We start from the raw sequence: 12,495 nt of genomic DNA, 5'->3' as shown, positions 1-12,495 counted from the left end.
TATTGTGATTACAGTTCCATGAAGTATCTCACCATAATTCCCGTGCAGTTTTAAAGTAAACCTTGAAATACTGTACAGTGTATTTCAAAATCAGTACTCCTGTGTGAATTATTTTACTTCATTAGGTGAGCATTCATCTCTCATTCAGTTATAAAATGTCACACTGATATATTAAATTTTAATATTGACTTTTTCTATTATGTTTTTAATATATGTTTATTATTTCTGGTTTTTAGTGGTCTAGGTTCAGTGTTAGGTTCACAACAATTGTTATCAGGTGGTTTTATATTAAACAATGCTTTAGAATTGGGAACATTGACAAGTGATGACAGAGTTACGTCTTTATCTGTTCCATTTATAGCAGTAGAAGTTAAACATGTATGTGGGAGAAGGCTTATATCAGGTACGTAAATAACAATCAAAATGAGTGTGTTTTATAGTTTTATGATGTAAAGTATAATTTTAAGTTAAGTTATACTGCTTGTGCATAAATAACTTTTTACACATTTAAAAATCAGAAGAATGCCCTTCAAATTGTATAATTTGATAGCATAATTTGTATAATTTGAGTTTTTTTCTTTTTTTACATTTTTTTAACATTGAGAAGAATGATTTTAAGGTATTTAACTGAACTTATTTATATCTCAACTGAGCTAATCAATAAAATAATGACATCCTCACCTTGTGAGCTCAATTAATGTTCTTTGCTTTCTGATGATCCTAGTATGTACATTATGTGTGCACGTATAGATTTTTGCAATATTATGACTTTTTTGTTCAATAATATGAGATTTATTTGTTCTGTCTAAGATTAAGTTATGCATCCTATTCAGTTATCTAATTATTCTACAATGTGTAGAATATCTAAGAGAATAGAATTCTTAACAGTTAAAGGATAAAATTTCCATGATTAAAGCCTTGTTCGCAAAATCAGTTTCTGTTGATCAGTGAAGGAAAACATTATTGGTAGAGTTTCCCTGTACGTACGTATCTAAATTTATTTATGTACAAATTATTAAATTCTTGCTTTTAATTTTGCATTTGTTTTCATATTAATGTTGGTTTTTTTTATGTCCACTTTGCTTTAATTCTTTGCATTTGCAACCTTCGTTTATATTTCTCTTTGGTGAATGTTGTACTGAAAAAATTTGATTAATTTTTCAATACTTTGTGCCTTTTCTGAAAATTTTCATTTCATTGCAGTTCTCTGTAGTATAGCATATCTTGTTGGTCTTGATTTTTGGGAATTACAGCTCATTCAGTTGTTCACCCCTATTAAAAAAAAAAAGGTAGTAAGATATTGTATACCAGTTGTAATAATTACATATTATAATCGTCATTTTAGGTGCACCTGATGCAAGAGATGCTGTCCAGTTATTGTATCGCCTTATATCTTCATCATCACCATTCTCACCATTTAATTCAACTGATATCGAATTAGTTGTTGAAGCACCTCGGGTTAGGTTTACGTCTTCAAAATTAGAAAATCAGGTAAGAATATTTGATCATTTCTCCTTCCTTCTTTTCATAGTGTTATCTTTATGATAATAATTGAGGAAATTAACATTTTTTTTTTTTTTTTTTTTTTCTAAGATCGATCCTTTTGAGAATCATATTCCTCTGCACTATACAAAAAATTATATTAATTTGATTAACCCAAGTAATATTAATTATTATTAATTCTGTACTTGGGTTGATCGAAAAAATATATATATATATATATACATATATATATATATATGTATCTAGGAGGCCAACATCCCCTGATCCTTTGAAAATGATTCTTCCACCAAAAAACTCCTATAGTATCTCCATACTAGCGCAAGCTTTGTGGCAAGTGGTGCTGTTCTATTGCAACCAGCAGTAACGCTCATCCTTTTGCAATAAGGCTTTGAACTGTTGGATAATTTCTTGATAGACGTCAGCATTCACAGTTTTTTTAAAAAAACAAGTGTGCTATTATTCATTGTTTTCAGACCACACAACAAATGCCTATTTTTTGTAAATGTAAGAAGACTCAAAGAAAATGTGTGGTTTTTAGTACCACAAGTCCAGTAGTTCTGCATATTAACATACACTATTAACACTTGATCTGAAATGCCAATGTCTCTAATGAATTTGTTGAACGATTGACAGTAATGGATTTTAGCATAATCAGCATTAGTTAGTTTATAGAAAACCTGCATTCGATACAAATAACATTTCAGCATTCTCTTCACTGCGTGTTGGCTGAACCTAGTGAAATGTACTTTTCCCGGCTTAGTCTCAGCAAAGATTTATTAGATATTATTGTGGATAAGATATTTAGATTTTATTTTAGTCATATAACCAGCTATAAAAAACAAACATTTGATCATTTTAAATAATCATAATAGTAATTACAGTAATAATTTAAAAATTGCATACAAAATAGAAAATAACAGAAAAATACATTTTTTTAGATATTGAGATAAAAATAAACATAAACAATATAATAGAAACATCATTTTATAGAAAACACTCATTAATATTACATACAGTACACTTAAATTTTAACCACAAAAATTAATACATATTGAAATATGATATTTAGAGCAATTCATTATACAAAAAACAATAAAAATAAACTCAAAACACAGATTTATGAAGTAAAGCAAATATCAATATTTAATGGTTTTGATGGTGAAATTATAGAAAGAATTTTTAAAAAGCAGAATAAAAATACCGACATAGTTATAACAAAATACAATAGCAAAAATATAACACAAATATTAATAATAGTAAAATATAATTACACAAATAAAATAATTTAAAAAAATTATAAATGTATATGATAAAAATTAATATAAAAAAGCATATAAACCAATTAAATCACATAGTATAATATTTAAAAAAAAAAAACAATAATAAAAATAATAGAGGGGAATTCAGAGGAAATGTATAAAATTATATACCAGCAATATAACAGTATTTATATAGGTGAAACCAATAGATCATTTAAAAAGATTTACAGAACATTACACAGCATTCAAAAAATAAAAAAAGAGGATTTAATGTAGCCAGTCAACCATTTGTTAGAATGCAAAATATAGTATTACAGATTGCAGAAACGATTTAGAGATTTTGGAGATTTGTAATAATAATAGAAAATGAATGTATTTGAAAAGTATTACATTTATAAATATAATCAAAAATATAAACTGATAGACCACCAGATCACATTTGAGGATGATGATTTAATTAAAAATATAATAAAAATACAAACTAACAATTGGCCGTATGACAATGGAACAAAGGAAATTATTACTTAAAGATTAATTTATTTCAGTACAGGACAGCAAAATTACAAATATTCTTATAATATCATTCAAAATTTCACAATAGAAAACATTATAATTTTGAAAGAAAAAAAATGACATCATTAAAAGAATATGTATTAATGTAATAAATATAGAATTTAATACAAACTGATGATGCGGGATACCATGAAAACCATTTATATGGTAAGTTTAATTTACCTAATTATTGTTTTTCGGTGGTGTATATTTCTTATATTATATATATATTTTTATTTTTTAAATTCAAATAAATCATTAACAGCTGACCACGCTGCTAATAAAATTTAATATAAAATTAATTATAAACCTCCAAAACGCAATAAATGGTTAAGTTAAACTTGCAATATTAATTCCAAGAATCAATTTTTGTGAGCTCCTCTATCTTCACCCTTGTTATTAAATTCTATAATTATATTAAAACATATTAATTTGTCAAAATTGTTTTTTTTAAATCTATTATGGACAAATATACAAATACTGCTGTCTAGAAAAATTCAAAATTTTCAAAAACAATTTTGATAAATTAATAAATCATAACTAAATATGTTTTAATATAATAATAGCAATTGAAGATGCAAGATCTCGTAAAAATTGATTCTTGGAATTAATATTGTAAGTTTAACTTCCCTATTTACTGTGTTTTGGTGGTTTGTATGAGGACTATTTTTTTAAAATAAGGTCCGATTGGCTGTAGCTATGTAACTTTTGCGTGGTTGTTGAAACGCACATGCACCCCAACTCCCAGCATGCCTTGCACAAATGCAGACGCCATTTGCAGTCATAGTGTCACCGTGTACAGTCTATATTGTTAAGTTGAAATGTTTCAAATAATTGAATGGTCCACTGATTGTGAAATAAGGTCTGTGATTCAATTTTTGTCCTCAAAGAATTTGATTAATTGTTCTTGTGGAATTTTCCTGGTAAATCTCAAATAGCAGTTTGAAGTTCCTGGAGGTTATGGGAGATTTCCCTATTAAATATTACTTGAACCCCAGAAGTAAAAATCTGGTGGGCTTAAGTTCAGAAAACAAGGCAGCCACAAGCCCATAGAAATGATCCAATCTCCAAAAACTCCTTGCAGTAACTTCAAGGGCTGCCTAGCTGTACAAGCAGTTGGGCCTTTTTTTTAAATCCTAGCCTTATTAATTTCATCCACAGTTAGCTCTCCTGTAAACTGGTGAATGATTTTACAATAATCAGCTGAATTTATTGTGTCTGCGAAGAATATTGGGCTGCCTATTCCTCTACTGATATTGCAATTCATACTCTGATTTTCTGATCATGTAGAGAAATTTCATGTACGGCAGTGGGTTTTGGCAGACCATAAATATGAGTTCTGTGCGTGCATATACCCTAATAAATGGAACCATGCCTCATCAGTACAGAAAACAGTCTAAAATATCATCGGAATTGTTTGCTAGAAATCATTTTCAGTATTGAAATCTACCTTCTACAGTCTGTGGCCAGTAACCTTTGAACTACTTTCAGTTTATGTGGGATGAGACTTAACTTATTAGATAGATGGCTTGCATGCAGTCACTGTTGATATTTTTCTGTCAGGCACTCTTTTGTATAAACTTGTTAGGACTAAGTAGCGTAGAAGGACATGCTGTCAATTGTTCAATGATAAGCATACAATAAACAACCAAAACACCTTTTCATCTCAAGATCACCAGCCAGATTGCCGTGCAGAAGCAAGCTCACACAACACAGAATTATCAACCTTTGCAGAAAACATAACTCGCATCGCATGGAAGACAATCCATCAACATATAATATTGTTTAGATACATATAGTAGATGTATAATTACTTTTCAAATCCACTGTGTATGTAAAAAAAAAAAAAAAAAAGTTAAAAAAGAGGAAATTATTAATTTGCAAAAATATTGTTTATTTGACTTTTAATTTTTTTTTTTCATTTTATTTAATTAAATTATTTTCCTGCTCATACAAATTTCTCAGTATCTATGATGATTGTTTAAATCAAAATGGCCATTTAGTTTTAGATTTTAAGTAACATTTTTGTAAATGTTATTGAGAGTCATATGTTCTAATCTATTTCAGTAACCCTTTAACCTCCTACATAATAATTTTATTTAGGCTTCTAAAATTAGGTTTGTTATGATTATAATTTCTGTAAAATTAAAGTACTTAGTGCATTTGTGACATTTATTCCTGTATTTATTTATTTTGAAAAGAAGGGTGGTCTTTTCGATCATATGCTTTCTTAGCTTTCCTTTTATTTAATTACAATTACTACAAACCTACGAAGTAGTAGTAGTAGTAATAGTAAAAAGAGTCTTTCAGAGTACAACTTCACTCTAAACACCCATTTCTTGGCAAGAATGAAATAGAGTTTTACTATTCACATTTTCTAATGACTGAGCCACCGAGACAGTCATAAAAGATATATACCTATAACCAGGACGAAGGGGATGATTTATAATGTGAATTTTTGTTGTATTTAGTTGTGATTTGTTCTTTTTTGATTGTATTTTTATATAAGCCCCTTTCTTTAGTTTCTTTTTATTTTAATTATTAAACTAATACTTTAATTTTTGCGCTAGACATCAGTATGAGAATTATTTAGCAAATTCTAACCAGACTTTTATTTGTTGATCTTTTTCTTTTATATTTATTTATTTATTGTTTGCCTTGTTTGTTTGGTAATTATAAATTATTTGTTTTACTCTTTAGGTATGGTTAGAGAATAAACTCCGACCGTCATCTCCATTTCCCTCTACTCCAAGTAAAGAAGAACTAGCTTCAATAGAAAAAGAAGGGTTTCAAATATTTGAAGCCCGATCACCATATCCTAGTCTTAATGTTATGCAAAAAATTAATGATGTAATTAATGCCCATGCTGATTCAAGAGGTGGTGGAGCTTATATTACATTTTAAATTATTACTTGAATTTTAACCAAATATTTATTTTATATATAAGTCTTCCTTTAGCATTAAATATGTATAATTACATAATTTGTATAAATGTATTTAAAAATAATTTTTTTACACAATTATGATGAAACATTTCCATGATTCTAGTGTTTGTATATCATGACATAATAATTATAAGGATTTTTTTTATATTTTTTAAAATTTTACATTGTGAAGGTTATGTTAAAATGTCATTAAATTATTATATGTTGAGTTTTACTCTGTTGTATGTCACTCCCTCAGTAAAAAATTTCAGCATTAGATCCATATCCATAAGAATCTCCAAGGAAAACTCAGAAAGTTGCTGGTGTTTTGCGGCAAAGCGCTTGTACCAATAGTTCTGTACACCATCAACCCTGGGCGCCCTCTAATTATGAGTTTCCACAATTGCACAGTAAAAATCAGCACAAGTCATAACATAATCCACTATTGCTGGTGTCCCAACAACCATCCTTTTTTCATCACAGATCTAGTTTGCTCCTCCTCGAAGTTGTGAAGGTGTTGACCATATTGAAATCCAAAATTCCAATATTTCTTCTCTACTCAGTACTGCGTGATCCTGAGTTTTCAGCTGACTGGTTGTTTTGAGCTGTTTATAAAATGCACACTGATTGTTATTGAGCAGATTTATGTTCACATTGAACAGATTCATGTTCACGCTGCAAATTATTCAATTTACATTGGCATATCCTATTCAATTATACCACCAGACACTCCTTAAGGAGATCCAGGATCTCAGTAGTCATGTTGTTCTGCAAGTTCTTATGTACCTGGATTATGGACCATGGATCGAATCCTCTAACTGGGGTTAGTTTTGAAAGATGTGGTCAGACAGCCAATATCTCTCCTCAGTCTGTCAACTCTGCTGCCTGCCAAGACTCCCAAGCCAGAGGCTTTGGAGTACTCCACTCAGGAGTCACACCAACACGCTGGCCATTTCACCACCAAGAGGGCACCAATCTTCACCAAGTTATGAAGGTCCTGAATTGTACCACATGTTCTACTGTACTGGATAGCAGTCGATTGATATTCTCTATGTTCTTCTTTGTGCCTCTGTTCACCCATAATTTTGGGATTAAAGGCCTTTTCACTGGATCAAGCAAAAATATATTTCAGTGAAAAATATAATGGTTTTTAAAGAATTTTAAAACATGTGAAAATAATACGTGATGTTAAAAAATGTACACACATATTAATCAAAATAAATAAAATTAAAACCAATATTAATAAAATTGAAGGAAGTGTTAAAGAAAATTTGTTAACCTTAATCTATAAATGAATATTTTTAGAAAAACTTTTCTTAAAATTTATTTCCTATCTCTGAAAACATATATTCTGTGTTTTGGCCCTAACTCTTTTAATTTTTATTTTTAATAGCCGGGATAGTCATGGAATTTTGTCTTAAAGATTTTTGTTATAAAATTTAATATCATTCTAATCGTTTAATGTCATACTATTCAAACCCTTCATTGTTGTCTTGAATTACTTAGATTAATTAAGCTTTTTCCCACACTGCAAGTTATTGCCTCACATCCATTGATTTACTTCTATCAAATGCTTTCAGTAATTTTTTTAGTGAGAAAAATGAGTTAAAAAATAGAAAATTAGTGAGTTAAAAATTAGTATTATTACATCATGTAATAATAATAAAATAATAGTGTGTTTTATTAGACAGTAATATACAGAAATAAGCACATAAAAAAACTAAATTTTAGATAACACTATCCCAGTAAAAAATAGTAATATATTAACAATACAAAATCAGACCAAGAAATACATATGTAAATCAGTTATTATCCTCAGTACACAATGGCATGACCAGTCGTCATATTTAAAAAAAGATGTTTTTCTGGTTACCTTGAAGATGCGAAATAATTAAAAAAATAAAAGTAATGTACATACTTTAGACTTTTGTCAACTTTTGTTAAATTATGGCTGGAGTTTGGAAATCCAGAATTTCCTTTGGCGTATTGAGCGACATTACTGACTGGTTCAGTGTATGATTGCATGAGAGATTTTAATATTTGAGACTAGAAACCTAAGATTTGTGAGGTTTGAACACTTCAAACTCATATACACTATATGAGTATATACAGTAATATTTTGAGATATATAAACTTGTAAAACTGCCTGTACCCTTGTCTGTTGTATTGGAAATTGGAGGCATGAAAACTTTGAAAGATCATTCAAACCTCTGCACTAGCGCAGATTTAAAGTATAAACTTATGAGGACTAAAATGTAGAATATAAAAAATATATAAAAAACGTTTTAAAAACCACTCTTATATTCTTTAAAAAGTAGAAAATAAAAAATTTTAAAACACCAGTCTTAAATTAAACGCACTAAAAGGTAAAATATATTTTAGTACGGTATCTCAGAATGGATCTGACAAGCTTTGATGATGATATGTAATATTATGTGAAAATTGTTTGGTATCATTAGTGTGTGTGTGTGTTGTGAGGTAGTGGGGACTCCTTTGTGCGTAGTCAGTGCGTGGCAAGATATTGTGAAAGACGGATGTGTGTGCCATCTTAAGTGTATAATTAGCAGTAATAAGTAATTCATTACAATAAAATGTTATACAGTCCAGTATTATGTGTGTGTTGATCATGTATCAGACAGTCATTGTTTATTTAGTGAAAAAATAAAACAAAAGTCGTAGCTTCAAATTAAAAATTTGGTGTTTTTGCCAATTTTTTCATGTGTAATGAATGGCCTAAAGAGTTGGGAGAAAAGATTTGTACTTTGACAGGAGCTGCCCCCCCCCCCCACTCTTTAGGCCATTATTAGAATAAAATAAGCAAAAAATTATAAAGGGAAAATATGGTATGAAGTGAATGATATGACTATCAAAAAAAAAAATTGGCCGTGAAATTTGTTTGCTCTAAGGCAATAAATTTTAATAATAAATTCATAAGATAACAATTAGTAATTCATAAAAAAAATAAAAGAATTAACAAAACACAGTGATATCCAAAAAAAATTACAATAGTTTAACACAGTTCTAGTAGTTTTATTGCTTATTTAGTAAACAATTGATTTTAGTAAATAATTAAATTAAGATTTTATGTTAATTTCAATAACAATGACTAGAATTTATTAATTACCACTACATACATACAAGTATGTGCTATAGAAGCTGTTGAATTGTGTAGGTGTAGAAACCTGTAGGCTGATAAAAATAAAATTACTAATGTACATTTACTCTTTCTAAAAATATCTATTTCTAAATGTAGTTTTTTTCTCTTAAAGTAATAGCAACTGTTATGGCCATTAACCATTTATAAATGTTAATTTATAAACAAAAATTATTATAAAACTACATACCCATGTCCAGTTTTGTTTAAATTTCATGATCTATAGAAACTGATTTATTTAACACAAATGATTAATATGTTGTTTCCTGTCAACCAGTCCTTGAATATTACCCGGAAGGGAAACCAACAACCAACCTCAGTTAAAATTGCAAGAAATGTCTAGTAGGAAAATTATTGTACAATTTTATTTGCTCTAACTGCAATCTAAAATACATTCCCAGAGAGTAAATTGCACAAAAACTGTTGTTCTATTTAAGAAAAGGAACTATTTGAAATTTCAATATTTCTGTGAAGTTGTTCAAAATTTTGTTTGCTTCGGTTTTTTTAACTGAAATTTATCATCAGCTTGCAAATTATAAAAAAATAATTATAGCTAAAGGAAGTTAGAATCAAACATGTTCTAAGCAATTTAGTGACAGAACTAATTACAAATACAGATGTATGAATACAGACACACACACACAGAGAAAGAGAGTCATGTATAAGAATCTTAACACTCAAAAATGAGTAAATCCTTTGAATACTACTAGAAGGAAAATGTCATTACAGTTTTTACTGAATACACACGAAACATCAAAAAAATTGAAAATGAATTGCGAATAAAACAATTTATAATGAAAGTTGCTATTGCTCCATCCCATCCCATCCCATTATTGCAGATCAGAAATGAACTGTAAGTACTTCCCACCTGACATTAAAAATATGTAAATGTATTCAAATTGTATCAAAAGATTACTCTAGGAAAAATTATTTTACATCTACAAGTTAATAAGTTTTTTTTAAAATACACCACAGAAAAATCTAATATTGATTTTCAATATCCTAAGAATGAATAAATGAAAATTATTAAAAACACTCCAGATGAAAACCAAACACAAGAACACATACAAAATTTCGAAAGACAAGACAAGAAAATCTCCTTTTGAGGAATTTATTTCAGCAGCAGTTAATCTGATTAAAAAAAAGATTCATCATACTTATGTACCACGTACATATTTATCAAAAGTTGACAGATGTAGAGTGTAAGATAGATATATTTCTTTATTATAAATAAATTTTTAATGCAATTATTTGATTTCTTTCTACAGCAACTAACACTGAAAGAACCAACATTTCTTCAGCCCTGGCATACATATATGCCTGTGGATGAACTGTTGCACGAGTAACTGAATCCAATCCTTAAAATGTGGAAGTCATCAGAATTGCCAATTATAAATGTTCACATAAATTCTGCTTTGTACATAATAATTACTTTAAATTATGATCATCTTTAATTTTAAAACCCTTCAAGCACAACTTGAACTTTGTATAAAAATCTTCTTTTTTGTGATTGGAAAAAATCAGAAATAAAAAATTGCATCTTCTGAGAAAGGTTCTTTTGTGCTAAAATTGAAATTTTCATTGGACACTACAGCAAGAGCAAATAAACCATAACAATACTGAGAAAACAAATAATGAAATTACCTTTTGATACTATTTTAATAATTCCAGATGATTCAATTAAAAAAACTGAGTGAAAGAAACAAAATTAAACATTTATCTTTTTGGTGATTACAAATCACTTTTAAAGTAAGAAGAGAAATTTTTTACTATTCTTTATTAAATTTATAATGTTAAACTGTTCTGATTTACTAAATTTTACATACATTTTAATTTTTATTTTTTTGAAAATTCAATTCATCAACATATTGACCACTGTGATAATTAAATTTTAAAAAACTCAAAAAAGAAATAGATGAAATTAAACTAATAGCAGTAATTAATGGTTTTGATGATAAAATTACAGAAGTATATATAAGAGTATAAAGTACTGTGATAATTTTACAAAATTACAAGAAAATAACAGATTAGCAATAGTTTTTTCTTGGAATACAATTACACAAATAAAATAATAGAAAAAATTACTAACGTATATGATAAAAATAAATGTAAAAAAGCATATAAACCAAATAACCACATTATAAAATATTTAAGAAGTAACAATAATAAAAATGATGAGGACTAAAATGAATAAAATAAAATTTACATTTGTAAAACTACCAAGATCTTTTAAATAAAGGTTTATGAAACATTACAACGCATATACAAACAAAGAGGTGTGTCTAATGTGGCCAACCATACATTAGACATTATGCCTATATTTGTGGCAATGTAGGCATAGTATTACTGATTGTAAAAATAATTTAGACATTTTTTTAATTTGTAATAACAATTAAAAATGAATATACTTGAATATTTATAAATTTAAACAAAAATATGAAACGAAGAACCAACAGATCATATTTGAAGATGATGTTTTTTTAATTAGACAGCGAGTTGCAGTTGACAACAACGTTTACAAACATAGAAGTGTGACGTTTTAAATTTACACATTCCAATAACAGAATGTTTTTATTTCTTTTTTATTATTTGTTGATATAATTATAGTATTGTGTACCAACTGATGATGCAGGATCTCACAAAAGTTGACTATTGATATTAGTTTTTTATAGGTTTTCTGTTAGTGTTTTGGTAGTTGGGTTATTTTTTGAATGCATTTTAATTACTTTATGTAATCTATAATTTTTTGTTTAAAGTATTTTTAACAAAATATGATTAATCTAAACCTGAAATTTGAAAAAGATGAAATTTTTAAAAGAAATAGATGTTAGACTGATTTTTGATGTGGCTAATGTTATTTAGTGAATCAAATAATACTTTTAATAATTGCAGAAAAGAATTATTTTGTACAGTTCATTGTAACAACATTATTAAATTGAATTTTTAGGCTAAGTTGGAAAACTGTTATTATAGTGCAAATAAAATTCCATTAAATTTAAAACTTAATTTTTAGTATCATTAAATTTTTATAATAGCTTAAAATCATTATCACAGTACATTAAACTGAGATTAATTATAGCAATTAATAGAGGAAGTGTGAAAT

General features: G+C 27.8%; 1 protein-coding gene across 5 annotated transcripts in view; it reads left to right on the top strand.

The window, feature by feature from the left end:
• LOC142325135 (glutathione hydrolase 7-like) overlaps window positions 1-6,473 on the top strand; it is a 54,590-nt gene extending 48,117 nt beyond the window's left edge. For all 5 annotated transcript variants that reach the window (XM_075366506.1, XM_075366503.1, XM_075366507.1 and 2 more), the window contains 3 exons: window positions 237-403; window positions 1,346-1,491; window positions 6,015-6,473. In XM_075366506.1, coding sequence (XP_075222621.1) covers window positions 237-403; window positions 1,346-1,491; window positions 6,015-6,218 — 517 coding nt within the window. In that variant the 3' untranslated portion in view covers window positions 6,219-6,473. The remainder of the gene's footprint in view (window positions 1-236; window positions 404-1,345; window positions 1,492-6,014) is intronic.
• The last annotated feature ends 6,022 nt before the right edge of the window (window positions 6,474-12,495 follow it).

Source organism: Lycorma delicatula, chromosome 5 (assembly GCF_047948215.1).
Source record: "Lycorma delicatula isolate Av1 chromosome 5, ASM4794821v1, whole genome shotgun sequence".
Lineage (NCBI taxonomy): Eukaryota > Metazoa > Arthropoda > Insecta > Hemiptera > Fulgoridae > Lycorma > Lycorma delicatula.
This window is presented reverse-complemented; position numbering and strand designations above follow the sequence as displayed.